The following is a 17,445-nucleotide window of genomic DNA, read 5'->3' as shown; positions in this document are numbered from 1 at the left end:
AATTTTGGTGGCCCGGTATGAAACGAGACATTTCTGATTTTGTTTCGAAGTGTTTGATATGTCAACAAGTGAAAGTGGAACATCAAGTGCCTTCAGGGTTACTTCAATCGATCATGATACCCGAATGGAAATGGGATCGAGTCACGATGGATTTTGTATCTGGGTTGCCATTGTCGTCAAGTAAGAAAGATGCGATTTGGGTTGTTGTTGATAGACTGACTAAGTCGGCTCATTTTATTTCCGTACGTACGGATTATTCACTGGACAAACTAGCTGAATTGTACGTTTCTCAGATTGTAAGGTTATACGGGGTACTTATTTCTATTGTGTCGGATAGAGATCCGAGATTCACATCGCGATTTTGGAAGAAATTGCAAGAAGCATTGGGTACCAAGTTGCATTTTAGCACCGCTTTTCATCCTCAGATTGATGGTCAATCAGAGCGGATAATTCAAATACTCGAGGATATGTTGAGATGTTGCATCCTTGAGTTTAGTGGTTCATGGGAACGGTATTTACCTTTGATTGAATTCGCGTACAACAATAGTTTTCAATCAAGTATTAGGATGGCACCTTATGAGGCTTTGTATGGTCATAAATGTCGTACACTGTTATTTTGGACCGAGCTTAGTGAAAATAAAATCTTCGGGGTCGATTTGATTAAAGATGCTGAGCAAAAAGTAAAAGTAATCCATGAAAGTCTGAAGGCAGCTTCGGATCGTCAGAAGTCGTATGCGGATTTAAAACGAAAAGACATTGAATATCAGGTGGGAGACAAAGTATTTCTTAAAGTTTCACATTGGAAAAAGGTGCTCAGATTTGGCCGTAAAGGCAAATTGAGTCCGAGGTTCATCGGGCCGTATGAGATATCCGAACGGATTGGGCCAGTTGCATACAGATTGATTTTACCCCCTGAACTTGAAAAAATTCACAATGTTTTTCATGTCTCGATGCTTCGACATTATAGATCCGATCCATCGCACATAATTAACCCATCAGAGGTTGAAATTCAATCTGATTTGAGTTATGAAGAAGAACCGATTCGTATCCTAGCTCATGAGGTGAAAGAGTTGCGAAACAAAAAGGTTCCGTCAGTAAAGGTGTTATGGCTCAAACACGGGATCGAAGAAGCTACATGGGAAACCGAGAAATCTATGAAAGAATGATACCCAAATCTATTCACTGGTAAGATTTTCAGGGACGAAAATTCCTTAAGTGGGGGAGAGTTGTGACAGCCTTAATTTGGCCCTAGTCGGAAAGTGGTTTCGGGACCACAAAACCGAGTCATAAAAATAATTAACCGTTATAATCTATGCTTACTATATGTGTACATGCACGTGTGAAAGTTTAATGTTTTAATTTGGTCAATTGTATGTGAAATTATTAAATAGGACTTATGTGAGAAAATTCTGAAATGTGATAGGTTAATCTTAAGTGGCCTATTAATGCATGTGACAAAGAGGATGGACTTGCATGTCAAATACTCATTTTATTTAGGTAGTGGCCGGCAATGATGATATGTTATATAGAATATATGTATTATTTAATTATAATAGCTTTATAATTTTAATTTAGTAATGAATTAATAAAAAGAAAATGGGTGATGAAAACAAAGCTTCACCTTTGTTCTTCTGGGCCGAAATGTAAGAGAGGAAAGGGGAGAAAACTTCATTCGGTTACCATAGGCTTAAATCAAGCTCAAGAGCAAAGAGGGTCGAAGTTGGATAGGGGAAAAGAGAAAGTAATTGAGTAGCCTTTCTGCAACCGTTCAAGTATATCCGAGGTAAGTTTTGAATAGTCACATTTAATACATAATTGATAATGTCTTGATATGTGTATGATAACTGTACTGCGATCTATTGATTCTATTTGAATATAGTTGAGTGACAAATAATTTATGTTTAAGGCTTAAAGCCGAATAGACATTAGAAGTTAAGCTTGGAAAGTAAATGGACATATATTCTTATGTATGTTATTGAGCCAAAAGTTATATGAATGGTGCCCATGTTATGCTATTATTCGAATGGAATAAATGAACTATGATTGTGAGATGTTATGTGAATTGAATTTTCTTGCGAATAAGTATGCATGACATTCAGTGATGTATATCTGGACTTAGGGTCCACAGGCTATATGCTGGAATTATATCCGGAATTAGGGTCCGCAGGCTATGTGCTGGAATTATATCCGGACTTAAGGTCCGCAGGCTACATGCTGGAAATATGTCCGGGCTAAAGTCCCGCAGGCTTCGAGCTGGTATTATACCGGGTTTAAATTCCCGCAGGCTTGTGCTGGTAATTGGTTTCAAGTCCTAAGACCTAACAGGCTTAATGCCTGTAAGTTAAGTAAGATTACGATATTGAATGTTCGCAGTAAACCATCGTCGAGTAAGTACTATACATTTAAAATGTTCAGGTACGTATTACTTACTCATCGGTGAATTGATTTCGAAGTGAATCATTAGCATCAAAGAAGAATATATATATAAATATGATTGATGGTTATATTTATGAATATGAGAATGATTTAATCGGTCATGGTATATTTGTATATGAATTATATGTTAAAATTTCTTTATGTACTCATGTACATTCAGTCAATGATTTTTGTGAATTATTAGTACTAAAGAATGATACTTAAGTGTGAATGAATGTTTCGATTTTCGATAAGTCTTTAATTGTTTGTGATGCTTAAAACTTACTAAGCTTTTAAAGCTTACTCTGTTCTTTATTTCTCTGTTTTATAGATTGTTGATTTTGGCCACCGACTCGGGGATCGTCAGCAGTTCATCACACTATCGATCTTTTTGGTATAGTTATATTTTGGACTCGATATGGCATGTATAGGTTAGGCTGATGATAACTATGTTTTGAAATTGTAAATATTTTGGCCATACGAAAATGGAGTATAACTTAAATATCAGTATGTATTTCAGCTCGATCTCTGTTTATGTTTATTGACACTGTGAATGAGATAATTAAATGTTTAGTTCGGTAATACCTCTTAGCCTTAATTCGGCGTTCGGATTCAGGTTAGGGGTGTTACAAGTAATGTTTGATCGAATCAGATCAGCACAGTTAGAAGATGATAAGTTGTTAAAGAAAAGAGAGATGATTCGGAATGGTACAACAAAAAATTTTAGCATTGATGGAAATGGCTGTCTAAGATTTCAGAATCGACTTTGCATTCTGAATAATTTTAAGTTGAAAGAGTTAATTCTTCGAGAAGCTCATAATAGTCCATTTGCATTTCATCCTGGAGGTATGAAAATGTATCGTGATTTGCGTGAATTATATTGGTGGTCAGGAATGAAAAAGGATATAACTGAATATGTGGCAAAGTGTTTGACTTGTCAACGAGTGAAGGCAGAACATCAAGTTCCAACAGGATTACTTCAACCCATCAATATTCCTGAATGGAAATGGGACCGAATAACGATAGACTTTGTGACGGGATTACCGATGTCTACAAGTAAAAAGAATGCTATTTGGGTAATAGCTGATCGACTTACGAAGTCAGCTCATTTCTTAGCTGTGAGAACCGATTGGTCGTTAAAGAAACTTGCTGAGGTTTATGTTCGGGAAATCATTAGATTACATGGTATTCCAAAATCAATAATTTCTGATAGAGATCCAAAGTTTACGTCAAGGTTTTGGAAGCAATTACATGAATCTTTCGGTACTCGACTTCACTTTAGTACAGCTTTTCATCCACAGACTGATGGTCAATCTGAAATGGTAATACAAATTTTAGAAGATATGCTTTGAGCCTGTATGGTTGATTTTGAGTCTAACTGGGAATATTATTTGTCATTAGCCGAATTTGTGTATAATAATAGTTTCCAGTCAAGTATACAGATGGCACCGTATGAGGCTTTGTATGGACGAAGATGCCGATCACCCGTATGTTGGACAGAACTGAATGAGAAGAAGATGATTGGACCTGAATTGGTTTAAGAAACGGAAAGTACAGTTACGAAAATTCGGGAAAGATTGAAAACTGCTTTTGATAGACAGAAATCGTATGCAGATTTGAAACGACGGGATATTGAATACTCAGTCGGGGATAAAGTTCTTTTAAAGGTTTCACCTTGGAAGAAAATTCTAAGATTTGGTCAAAAAGGAAAATTAAGTCCTTGTTTTATTGGGCCTTACGAAGTTATTGAGAGAATTGGACCAGTAGCGTATCGATTGGCCTTACCTCCTGAACTATAGAAAATGCACGATGTCTTCCATGTTTCTATGCTAAGAAGATACCGATCGGATCCTTCACATGTTATTACGACCGAGAATGTAGAGATTCGACCTGACTTATCGTATGAAGAAGAACCAGTTGAGATTCTAGCACGAGAGGTAAAAGAATTACGTAATAAACGTATTCCTTTAGTAAAAGTGCTATGGTGAAGTCACAGTGTTGAAGAAGCTACGTGGGAACCGGAAGAAACGATGAGATCTCAATACCCCCATCTTTTTTCAGGTAAATTTCGAGGACGAAATTTATTAAGGGGGAGAGAATTGTAATGAACCGAAAGTTACGGTATCGGAAATTGAGTCTTGAGTACTGTTTCCGTGAAATTTATTCATGAATATTTATTAGAAATATTTATGAATTATAGTTGAATGGTTATTTAGTGTTTAATTAACTGAAGTACCTTGAATTTAGTTTAAAAGGCTAAATTGCATAAGGAATAAAAGTTTAATTATAGATTAAAGAAGTAAAAGGGACGAATCTAGTAATTAGACCCTAAGTACCATGTGTGTGTTAATATTGAATAACGTGTGTAATAGTTGGTATATATGTGTAATAGCTATAAGATATTTTATGTTATAGCTATTACACATGTTAGTTTTATATTTATTATAGGTTAATAATAGTATAATAAGTAAAATTGATAAAATAGAAAAAGAAGATAGAAAGACTAACAGAGAGCAAACGTGAAAGAAAGAAGAAAGAAAGAAAGAAATAAAAAAGGGAAATTTGAGGATTAAGGCCCTAAAGTTTGATTGGTAAGTTGTTTTAGCTCATTTTCTTATGATTTTTATGTTTATGGATGCCTAATTCAAAGTTTTACATGTATGAGATTAAAATGAAGAAAAATAGAGAATTTTTAGATATTGATTTAGTTGAATAAATTGAGGTTTTATGGGTTAAATTGATAGAAATTGAAGTTAGAAGTGATTAGTTAAAGGAATTTCTAAGTTAGGTTTAAATAGGGACTAAGTTGAATAGAGCTCAAAATTTATGTTTTATAATGAATTTTACGAGTTAAGAATTGTTAATGAGTTGATTAAAAGAGAATATGAAGCTTAAGTTAAAGAAAAAAAGATTAGTAATGGAAAAAGGACGAAATTGGAATTTTTGTAAAAGTTTGGTAGAAAGTGAAAATGTGTTTTATGAATTAATATATTGATGATTTTTAATTGTATGATTGTTAGTAGCAAACGTAGCACCGGATACGTCATCAAATAAGGGAAAAGAGAAAGTGAACGAAGATATCGATTAAATTCGATAAATAGTGGTTTGTATTTCTATAAACCGAGCTTAATCGTTATTGCTATATTTGATATTTATATTGTATGAAAATGTGAATGAGGTAAGTATTTTTACCATATTGAAATGAATGTGATTTTGAATACCTTATTAACAGCGTCGGGCTAGTCGGATATAGTTGACATGTCATAGGAATTGGAAGTATTGGGATATTCCGACATTGAGTCGATGAGACACTATGTGTCGACTACTGTTAAAGTTTCAGATTTGTTCCGATGAAGTACTTTGTGTACTATAATGTTAAAGTTCCGGATTTATTCCGATGAAGCACTATGTGCTTATCCCGGAGTGTGGGTTGGATCCGTGTATCCGTCAGTGTCCGAGTTATGTTAATAAGGGTAAATAAAGTAAAGGTTATTAAAGTACTGATTGATATTGAATAATAGCAATAATGTGTTTGAATTACCATGTTTTAAAGTTGATTAAGCTATTGTTTATAGAAATACCACTGAGAGTATTCTCAGCGTACGGTTTGTTTCCGTGCGCAGGCTAGGTACGAAAGTATAAGGACTCAGCATACAAGCCGATCCCCAAACTCAAATTGGTGAAGTTTCTATCTTTTTGGAAAATGGCATTGTACCTAGGATGTCTTTTGGTCATTTTGAAAGTATCTAAGTTGTTAAGTGATATTTTGGTATGTTTTGTAAATGTTACCAAAACCTTAAGTATGGTATATTTTGATATGTTAGTGAAGAGTAATAAGAGGAAGTGTTGGTAAATATTGTAGAGAGAAGAAATGAAGATGTTATAAACTTAGTTATCAACATTTTATACTAAAACAGATTTGGACAGTAGCGGTAGTCCAACTTTGAAATTATACCAAAAATAGTATAAAGTGAATTAGATAATGAATAAAATTTTTAATTGAAGCTTAATGAATCTATTTTTATATGGAAGAAATAAAATAGGTAAAAGAGTTGTATTTTATGAGATATTTACGTTTTGGTGAAACAGGGTTAGAACAATTTCTGGATTCCCTATTCTGACTTTAGAAATTCACCATAAATTGTGTATTAAGAATTAGGACTCAAAATTTATTTGTATGGATTCCTTATTGAGTCCATTTTTAATTGAAACAAATGGCATAGTCATTGGATTTCTGTACAGGAAGAAATTTGATTCGTAGTGCACAAGGGTCAGAGTAGCCGAACCCTGAAACAGGGGAGACTTTTTCTAATAAACTGTACTAATTGGCCTGACCAAAAATTCTAGAAAACAATTTGGAAGTAGATATATGAGTCTAGTTTCAGGAAAAATTTACGGAATTAGATTTCGAGTTTCGTAACTCGAGATATGATTTTTTTAGCGACCGTGACGCAGATGGATAGTTTACTACGAAAACTGTTTAAGTGCTAAGATAAGTTTTGTAATGTCTCCTGCTCGACTCCGACAACGGTCTCGGGTAGGGGGACGTTACAGATCAGCTGGGCCATGATTCCCTATCCATTCCTCGTCTAGCGTGCCTGCGGAGGCATGATGCCCTAATGATCTGATGCCAAATATAGTAGTTATTTTAGGTCATTTCTACACTTGATGAGCTTGGTTATTTTAGCACGTTTATAATTAATTATTGCATTTTCACTATTAGTAGGTTAGAAATAAAATATTAATAAAATAATTATTTCTATGTATTTTCTGTTGTTTCGATGACCCGTAACGCCGACTCGGACCTCGTGAGTGACTAATGGTCTATTTAAGTGTGTAGAATGTCAATTTAGGTCCAAGAATACGAGGAATGATGATTGAGACGTGAGATAAGGAGCCCGACAAGGCAACAATGTAACATCCCGAAATAGGGCCTAAACGGAACAGTGGTTGCGAAACCACAAATCCGAGGTAGAATGTAACGGCCTAATTTTCAGTGGTGTCGAAAATGGTGATTTGAGATCACTAAATCGGACAAATAAGATTGAACAAGATAGTAACTTAATATTTATGAGTCAAGTAAGAATTTAGAAGAATTTGTGAAATGGTGAAATTAGTGAATTAAAATAATTTATTAGGTCAAACGGGTCAAAAATGAGATATCGAGACCTCGAATTTGAAAATTGAGCTATAAATATTTTTATAAATATTTATGGAGTGTCATTGAGTTAGTATTAAAGTTTCGTTAGAAAATTTTGATGTTTGGATAGCTAATTAATTAAAAAGGACTAAACTGAAAATAGCTCAAAATTTGTTAAATTGTGTGTAAATAGCTTAAGTATTTAAAAAGATGGATTTAAAGAGCAATTAGACCCAAAGGTTAATGGCTGGACGGTTTGGGTATGAAATAAGCAAGAAAACAATGTGAACGAGGGACAAAATTGGAATTAGCATAAAAGTTAATAGTTAAAAAAATGATGTAATTGAAAATCTAGACATTTCTTCATCTTTCTCAGCCAGAAACGCCGTAGCAGGTCTCCTATGCTGGTTTTTCATATTTTTTGCACCATGTAAGTTCAATTTTTACTATTTCTTAGTAATTTTTATGTTTTTGTGACTTTTACAATTAGGTCCAATCATCTAATTCATTAGTTTTTGATTTGGTGGGTGAAATTGGAAGTTATCCTGGCTGAGTAAGGGCAGTTTATGATGAATTATTATGAAATTGAAGTTCTAATTTCATATTAAGGTTGTTTTATTAAGTCATTTTGATAGAAAATGGTATTTAGGACCTAATTGTGACCAAAATTGTGAATTAGATGTTGGTGTTGAAATTCAGAATATCAAAGGTTGTGAAATAGTTTATAATGATAAAATAAAAGTGTTAATTGAAAAAAAATTAGTTCAATTTATGGGTGAATTGAGTAGGGACTAAATTGTAAAAACTGTAAATTTTGGGGTAAAAGTGAAATTTCAAAATTTGAACAGCATAAATTGTGAAGTGAAATAGAAATCAAATAAATACTAATGAGTAGAAATATTTTATATTATAGATCAAGAATCCAAAGAAGAACGAGGAAAAGAAAAAGTAAAGGACTAAATTGTAAGGTTTAGTCACATTTTGTATCAAGGTAAGTTTACAGTAAATAAATGCAATATTCTTTTATTTACATTATTATTTTCAATTTCCAACATTTATATACTTATTTTTTTAGAGTATTTAAAGTCGAATTAAAGGCGAAGTGACAGAGAAAAAGCATCAGGAAACCCCGTTTGAACCTTAGGAATGTTAGGATATTGGGGTTGACAGGACAGGACAGGACAGAAATGAGCCATGTAAGTCCATATCAAATATATGGCTTTGGAGACAGGAATGAGCCATGTAAGCCCATATTAGATATATATATATGGCATTAGAGACAAGAACAATTCATGTAAGTCCATGTCGAAGACATGGCATTAGCAGGATATTGATAGACAGGAACGACCCTAGTATTCTTAGTATTCTGAGTGGTTCAACGGGTCATTGTACACGTTAAATTACAGTGAATTATCAGCAAAAAGGGAAGGTAGATTATATTTATAAATAGTGAGAGGTCAGGTAAGAAAGAAGGCAAGTGAGTAAAGAAGAAGGTAGAAAATGAGAAGTAAAGGAAGTTTATGAGGCTAGGTGACATTATGTATATTTATTCAACATGTTGAATGTTGTAATTTATTTGCTTGTAAGCTTACTAAGCCTAGTGCTTACTCTCTTTATTTTCTTTTTCTTATAGTTTTTATCAAGCCACTCGGGGATCGAAGGAAACGTCGGAGACCGATCACACTATCGAAGAAACCACATTGGTATAGTTAAACGTTTCGTTTTGTGTATGGCATGTATAGGAACTTGGTTTCTTTTAATATGATATGATCAATGAATGATGTGTAAATACTTTCTAGTAATTAACTAATAGAATGGCTGATGATATACATGTTTAATAGTATGTATGATTAAGTAGTAACTATCACATGAAAACTATGAAAAATGTGAAAGTAACTTAAAAACAGATTCAAGTATCGGAAATAACGTGATTTTGAAAATCACAAGAAATTGTAGAGACATGGGTTGATGGTGAATAATATATGAAATTAAAGCTCATTGTGTCTATTTTCATATGGAATAAGCAAAACAGGTAAAGGTTTTGTATTTTATAAGATATCTGGGTTTTAGTGAAATAGGGCCAGAGCGATTTTTGGATCCCCTGTTCCAACTTTAGAAATTCACCATAAATTTTAAAAAAATAATTAGGTGGTGTACTTTATATGTTTAGAATCCTTATTGAATCTAGTTTTAATAGAAACAAACGGTATAGTCATATGAATTTTGTACAGAGAGAAAAGTGGTTCGTAGTAAGTAGAGGCCAGTGTAGTCGAATTCTGAAACAGGGATAACTTTAACTAATAAACTGTACTAATTGGCTAAGTCAAAAATTCTAGAAAAAATTAATAGATAGATATATGAGTCTAGTTTCAGGAAAAATTTACGGATATTAATTTCGAGTTTTGAAACTCGAGAAATGAATTTTTAAGCAACCATGACGCAGAAAACAGTTTATTCTGAAAATTAAAATAAGTGATTTAGAGTTGTTTAAAAGGTAAGATAAGTTTAGTAACACCTCAAGCTTGACTCCGGTGACGGTTTCGGGCGTGGGGGCGTTACAAACAAAGCTGTCAAAGCCTAGAACACACTTGACATCGTGGCGAGGAGCTTTCTCTCGTCATGACGACATGATGATCATAGGAGGAACTTCACGATGGCGACGTTGTGACGAGGAGCATTCCCACATCCCGACGATACGACGATTGCAGGTCAAGAAATTGATGATTCCTTAGACACCACTTTTAGGATATTTCCATATTTGGACCCTAACTTTTAGCAAAATATTTTAATTTTTTTGTATCTAAGTGTATCTAGTTTTAAGTGATCACCAAGTAGCCCGTTTCTTATATAAGCAACCTTATGGTCATTGGAATTGTGTGTAGACTTAGACAAACAATTTTTCTATTCAATTTTTCTTTGTATTTTCTTTTTATGTTTGTTTAGTCGGAATTTTTCTATTCTGATGTGAAGATAATTGTGAGCAAAGATTGCTCCAGGATCGCGTTTCAATATATTTATTCATGAGCATTCTCTTATCTCTTATCTTTTATTCTTTTATTTAACTTCCATTAAGTTGGTTGGTTAATCATTGTATGAATAAATGAATAGATTATTGTGCTTTATTTATATTTTGCATGTACCGATTAATAAACTAAATTATTTGTTAAGTGATTTATTTATTCGAAATTGGTTATTTATTCAAGGGTAGTTATTATATTAGAGAGTAGCGCCCCTGATAGAATATCGAGATAGGTGAGATCAGAAGGGTATCGTATCGTGTATAACTTTTTCCAAGCTGTGAGACCTGGAAAGGTATCCATATGCCTATGAAGAGACCGGAAGGGTGACCTAGGTGGTAACCTTTAGTGAAAATGAACCTGGAGGATAGTCTTAGCTAAGTGTGATAAATAACTCAATTTAGGATAATTAATTATTTAATTAGATAGTTAGGGATTTAATCGATCATAGGCTAAAAGCTCACATTTTCAACATTAGGAATAGGAAAGTCCATTAGGTTAATTTAGGTTAGTTAAATTAATTAGTTTAATTAAATATTAATTTTGATTCCCACTACTAATTCGTGACTCGGTTAGATTAGTAATTATTTTTTCTAATTAATTTAATAACAATTTCTCCAATCTACAATCCCTTGGGTATGATTATCGGAATACTTTTCAGTGTTTCGTTGTAAACTTTATTATATTACAAATTGACCCATACACTTGTGGAAACCGCTGGTCTAATTTATATATTTTTGGTGTGATATTTAACTATAAACGATAACATATTTAACTTTATAGTCACAACTCCATTGGTTTGTAAAATCTCCATACGACTAACTCAATTTGGATTGTTCGTACACCGACCTCTAAAAACGAATATTCATAATTAAATCTGATAATCGACAAGGTAAATAAAAATATTAAAATAACTTTTTATACTAAAATAAAATTAATTAATAAAAGTTATAACACTATCTAGCTCGTTTGTCTTTCGATTAATATTGTTTTAGCAACTTAAGTGTTCGAATGGACTCCCACATAAGCTGAGCAAGCATACATCCGAGAGGTATGGAGATTCGATGAACGAATGGGATGACGACGAAGTATATGAGGATGGAGTATATGAACAATGAGAGATCCTGGAGAACCAAAGATTGCTCATGCTAGAATTTCTTCAACGAAGAAACGAATGATGGAAGAGATATATGAACGACCTTTAGGGACATCCAAGTATTTAGCCAAAACTCCTTGTGATTCGTATGACTATACGTCCTAGAAGGAAAGCTGTAAGCGAGAATTCCAAGCTAAATCAAAGAAAATCCAATAATAGTTAAATCAATCAGAGGAATTTTTCTGGCAAAAATCCCAAGTGAGCAATCCATTAGAAGAGGTCGTGCATGATATTCCTAATTTCTCATATAATTCGCATGAAATATTGTTGTGCGAAGAAATGGAGCAACCTTTTTCCACATGTTTCGAACAATTAGATAAGAAAGCCGAACAATTGGAGGATATGATGTCGTTCATGATCAAGGAACTCCAACAAACTTACAAAGTAAAGACTCCATTAAAAGAGGTCGTACATTATGTCTCCAATTTCGACCCGAAGGACCAATGTATCATCGACAACAATCCGAAATTAAATCTTGAAAGTCAACAAGAAGAATTGAATTTGGGTAAACTATAAATTTGGGTAAACTACCAAAATAGTCTTTTTTGTTTTTCTCAGGTTACATTTTAGTCACTTATGTTTGAAATGTTACGTTTTGGTCACTTACGTTATTGTGTTGTCATTAATGTTGTAATGATATGCTGACGTGGCACATTAAATCATCATTTCAAACAAAAATTTAGGTTAAATTATAAAATTGGTCCCCATGTTTTTTCATTTTAAACAATTTAATTTTTTTCTTTCACATTAAAAGAGATGGGGAAGGGAGGAAAATAAAGGGAGAAGCAGAAGAGAATAGAAAATAAAGAGAAAAAAGAAAAGTTAAAAGAATATAAAAGAAAAAAATTGCTCAAAATGAAAAAATACGGGGACCAATTATACAATTTAACCTAAAATTTTTATTTGAAATGATGATTTAACTTACCACCTAAGTTAACAGCTCAATGACTAAAATGTTACAACATATTAATGACTAAAACGTAACATTTCAAACATAAATGACTAAAATATAACCTGAGAGAAATAAAAGTGACTATTTTAATAGTTTACCCATTTAATTTTTATTTTCCTACAGAACTGCAGAAATGAGAAATGCTAGACAGTGCAGCCAATTTTCCTTGGGAAGTTTCCCTTTCAGACAAACAAGTCCACGAGCCCCTTATTCACTCTCTCTCTTTCTAGATATAAAAATATTTAGCTTTCTTTTTCCTTTACATCTATAGATCCGTCGGTTCCTTACCTTTCCTACGATGCCATCTCGCCGTAGAACCCTTTTGAAGGTCATCATCCTCGGCGATAGCGGGTTAGTATGTTTCTAGGGTTTCCAGAACGGATCTTTTGATTCAAATCATAACTTGTTGTTTGTTTCGCCTGCGATTTTCTTTAGTTTTTCTTTTTGGTTTTCAAATTAATGTTTATGACTGTGATTGATCTGTGATTTGCAGGGTAGGGAAGACGTCTTTGATGAATCAGTATCCTGCAGCAGCCGTTGCTTAATTAAAAATTAACAAGTATTTAATTATTAATTAATAATAGTAATTATGATCTGAGTTAGGGTATTGTTTGCCTTTACATTTTGCTTTTAGATATGTTAATAAGAAGTTTAGCAATCAGTATAAGGCAACAATTGGGGCTGATTTTTTGACAAAGGAAGTGCAGTTTGAGGATAGGCTTTTCACCTTACAGGTTAGTTTTTGTTGCTGAGCTCTCTATTTGATTTGGTATAATGTTAATATCCTTTTCCTTGTGCTTGGAAACTAGCATTTATCAGTTATCTTATGAGCTTGCTTCAGATGTATGCATTTGTTTTTTGGGATCTTAATTTCATGCCGATTATGGTGTCTTTTTTTTTACTGAGAAAGGTTTGGTTTTGATCTCTATCTCGTGAATCAAGCTTAGGTTTGAACTATCATGAAATAGAGTTTAACGAGGGGTTCTTAATTACATTTCCATGTTCAGAACCATGATTTAAAAATTTGGATTTGGGTTTCATTTACTATATAAATTACAAGAATCAAATGCTTATCTTATTTATATGTTAGGGAAGGTTCAACATGGTTATTTATTGGAAAGGTATAAAAACATGAATTTCAATTTCACCATGAATTGGTCATTCAATAATCCATGAATTTGAAAAATAATCATTATTGTTGCATTTACATGTGTTATTCCACAATTTATTTTACTTTGAAATCGAAGTTTCCAAACACGATATTAAGATCTCAAGTAAATGCATCTTACTTTGCACTTTTCTCATTAATTCAAAACTGCCAGTGCACTCCCCGTTTTCGTTTATTGGCAATCTTGTCAAAATTTTCTTTTTTCCTGGTTATAGTGTTGAGGAGCAGCTAGTTTGCAATGATTTAGAATGTGATAATTAACTAGGTTATGATGTTGTCCCACACGTACAAAGACCTAGGTGGATCACTTGATGAATTTTGTCTCATCAAGGTCCTATGATTTAGCATTTGACAACTTTATGGAGCAGGACCACCATTGAGTACTATCTAGTAATTTGCAGCATTACATTCTATTATAGGTTTATATTAGCTTTTATATGTCATTTTGAGCTGGCACCATGTTAAAAGTTCATCGTGTTATTATCTTTTCCCAGATCTGGGATACTGCTGGCCAGGAAAGATTCCAGAGCTTAGGTGTTGCTTTCTACCGTGGTGCTGATTGCTGTGTTCTTGTATACGATGTCAACTCAATGAAATCATTCGACAACCTTAACAACTGGAGAGAAGAGTTTCTTATTCAGGTATACATTCTAAACTCATGTGAATGCTACTGTAAATAATTAAACCAAGTCTCCGAAATTTATTGAGTAGAGAAATTATGATTTGAAAACCTCTTGCAGGCAAGCCCTTCAGATCCAGAGAATTTCCCTTTTGTTGTTTTGGGAAACAAAGTTGACGTGGATGGTGGAAACAGTAGAGTGGTATATATTTTTGTTAATTTTTTCTTCTTCTAGTGGCATTATAATTATATGTACTCTCTCCCCCCAAAAATGCAATTATCTCCTTCTTGTGGACTCTCTAGGTGTCCGAGAAAAAGGCTCGAGCATGGTGTGCCTCAAAAGGAAATATCCCATATTTTGAGACCTCTGCTAAGGAGGGAGTTAATGTGGAAGAAGCTTTCCAGTGCATAGCAAAGAACGCCCTGAAGAGCGGTGAAGAGGAAGAAATGTAAGTTGATGAGCTTTATCCATGCGCTCATTTTCATTCCTATTTAATTTTGAATAATGTGAAAACTGTTAGGCTTTAATTTAGTACCGTCCTCTTCTGAAAAAAACAATTTCGTACCGTCAGCTATAGGTTGCTGCATATAGATATGCAACACCATTTTGATGGACAAATTTGAGTAGCAGCAGCTAAAAGTACTACTCTCAATTTTAACTTATTCCATGTTCAATTGTCTGTCTATGTATATTTCATCGCAAATCATATCCATTTTGAGGACCCATTTTTGCTGACGGAAAGTTGTTAACAACTTAGATTCTGGAATTATTTTTCAATATCTTTATTTCATTCACTTTGTATTTATTTGATTAATACCTTAATTTCTTTCTTATATATTTTCTTTCATGTTCCTCTTGTGGATATTCCATCCGTAAAGATACTTGCCTGACACCATTGACGTCGCCAGCAGTAGCCAACCAAGGTCAACTGGATGTGACTGTTGAAGCATATGATGTGATAATTTTTTTCCTGTCGGTAAGCATTATGAATGATTTGGCCAAACCAACCATTGTTATGGATTCACGTGGGAGATATACTGTACATTAGTGTATGTGTGAGGAACAAAATAGTCTGTTAATTCTCTTTTGGTGCCCTTGTATTTGTAACGTCTTAATTTGTTTAGTTTTCTTGTTTTTTAGTCAGCAGCACCCAAAGTATGGTTATTTCAAAATATCAATCCAGGGAGCAACTTTGCTTTCTTGCTAGACCTGTCCATGCGCTGGACAACTTGATCCGGCCCAAAAGCCTACTCAAAATATGGAATTTGGAAATATTTTATTACATAAAATAAATTTAAAAATGAACAGTATATGGAATTTTGTTTTATGGATATCAAATATGTAATAAAATTCTGGTCCATTACAATTGAATTTCAAATATATGAATAGTACAAGAATATAGAGTATATTGCAATCTTTAAAATTTTACCCTTTATGTTTAGTTAAAAAAATAAGTATTTAACCCAACAAGAAGCATGAGTAGAAATCATACTAGTAAATAAATAATTTAACGTTGCAAGAATTTGAATAATTTTTATATTTTTAATAATTACTTTTATATCTTTTAATTTTAAAAGTTTATGATTAGGTTTTATTTTATATGTTTACAGATTGGTTTTTAAATGATTTTTTATATAATATTAAGAATGACAAGGAAGAAGGAAGCCAACAGAACTCTTGTCAAATGAGTTTTGAACAAGAGTTTTAATTTATTTAATTTTAAAAGTTTATGAATAGGTTTTATTTATATATATTTTGGTTCTTAATTGGTTTTAATTTATTTAATTTAGTCATTGCCTTTAATTTAATTTGTTATATTATTGAACTTGATTTATACTTATGAATGTAGGTTTAAATGAAAACATCATAATGCTTTTTTTTCTAAAGTACTTTTTTATCTAATCATTTACTCCGGTTAAAAGAAATTCTTAGTTAATCTTATTATGTCACATGATATTTTTAACTAAAATAAAAAATATATATATTTATATTAAATAAAAATTAAATCAAACCATCATATTTAATACTTCCATTTTCATCCTATTTTGGATTTTGAGATTAATTAATAGATTATTTTATTCTTTGGAGCATATGTATATATATATATAAACTTCAAAATTCGATAAAAGCATCACAATTTTACGAATTTAGTATCAGTTCCAAAAAGCTAATTTTGAATAAGAGATTTAGATTTTTTTTTTTAAAATAGTAAAGAGTACCAATAACTACTGTTTTTTTCTCTAATTGAGTAGACGGTCCAAATTATATTTTTCCCAATCTTCCAGACCTCAAACTTGACAAAATGCCGCTACTGCTATTGTGACTACAAGTAGTATTATCCAGTCCAATCTTGCTTCTCAACTGCCCATTAAACTCAATGTTAGTGCTAACTTTCCAAATTGGAAAAAGCAAATGATCATGTTACTTGATAGTCGTGGTCTAACGGATCATCTAACAGGTGTTACATCTCCTCCTCTAGTGAAAATTTCAACAAATAATGTTAACCAAGAGAATCCTACTTATGTAAAATGATTTTGCTAAGATCGTCTTATCCAACAGGTTATGCTTGCATCGTGAAAAACTCCTTGATCATGAAACGTTTTCCAACATGAAGATAAACCTCACTCATCCACTATTACAGTAGTTGTGGCTACAAAAACTCCATTCAAAAATCCTCTCCATAGTCAAAACATTCGTCATAGTCCTCCAAATACATCATGACCACCCTCTAACTAATGATGCACTCCCATGGGACAATAGCAAGGTTTCAATGTCAACTTTGTTATTATTTTAGTCATACAATAACTTGAAATAGTCTCATTAGAAGTTATTGCTAGCTATACCTCACAATCCAATCAATCATCTCTCACTTAGATTCTCGACATAGGTGTATCTTATCATATAACTGATGACTCCAATAATTTACAAAATATCGAGACATCCATTGATATGGAAGAAATAGCTATAGGTGACAATA

The 17,445-nt window shown here is 32.8% G+C and overlaps 1 protein-coding gene across 1 annotated transcript; it reads left to right on the top strand.

The window, feature by feature from the left end:
• The first annotated feature begins 12,797 nt into the window (after positions 1-12,797).
• Positions 12,798-15,607, top strand: LOC107931634 (ras-related protein Rab7). The gene is made up of 7 exons (XM_041082511.1): positions 12,798-13,031; positions 13,174-13,200; positions 13,315-13,414; positions 14,343-14,489; positions 14,589-14,669; positions 14,771-14,916; positions 15,347-15,607. Exons 1-7 carry the CDS (start codon positions 12,979-12,981, stop codon positions 15,411-15,413), a joined length of 621 nt encoding a protein of 206 aa, XP_040938445.1. The 5' UTR covers positions 12,798-12,978; the 3' UTR covers positions 15,414-15,607.
• The last annotated feature ends 1,838 nt before the right edge of the window (positions 15,608-17,445 follow it).

The sequence above is a fragment of the Gossypium hirsutum genome, chromosome A12, assembly GCF_007990345.1.
Source record: "Gossypium hirsutum isolate 1008001.06 chromosome A12, Gossypium_hirsutum_v2.1, whole genome shotgun sequence".
Lineage (NCBI taxonomy): Eukaryota > Viridiplantae > Streptophyta > Magnoliopsida > Malvales > Malvaceae > Gossypium > Gossypium hirsutum.
This window is presented reverse-complemented; position numbering and strand designations above follow the sequence as displayed.

What these genes read in the sequence shown, in the direction of transcription:
- LOC107931634 (XM_041082511.1), top strand. Translation starts at nt 12,979, where the DNA reads ATGCCATCTCGCCGTAGAACCCTTTTGAAGGTCATCATCCTCGGCGAT. An exon ending in AAGACGTCTTTGATGAATCA is followed by an intron (nt 13,201 to 13,314) that starts GTATCCTGCAGC and finishes TTTTGCTTTTAG; the next exon opens with ATATGTTAATAAGAAGTTTA. An exon ending in GAGAAGAGTTTCTTATTCAG is followed by an intron (nt 14,490 to 14,588) that starts GTATACATTCTA and finishes AACCTCTTGCAG; the next exon opens with GCAAGCCCTTCAGATCCAGA.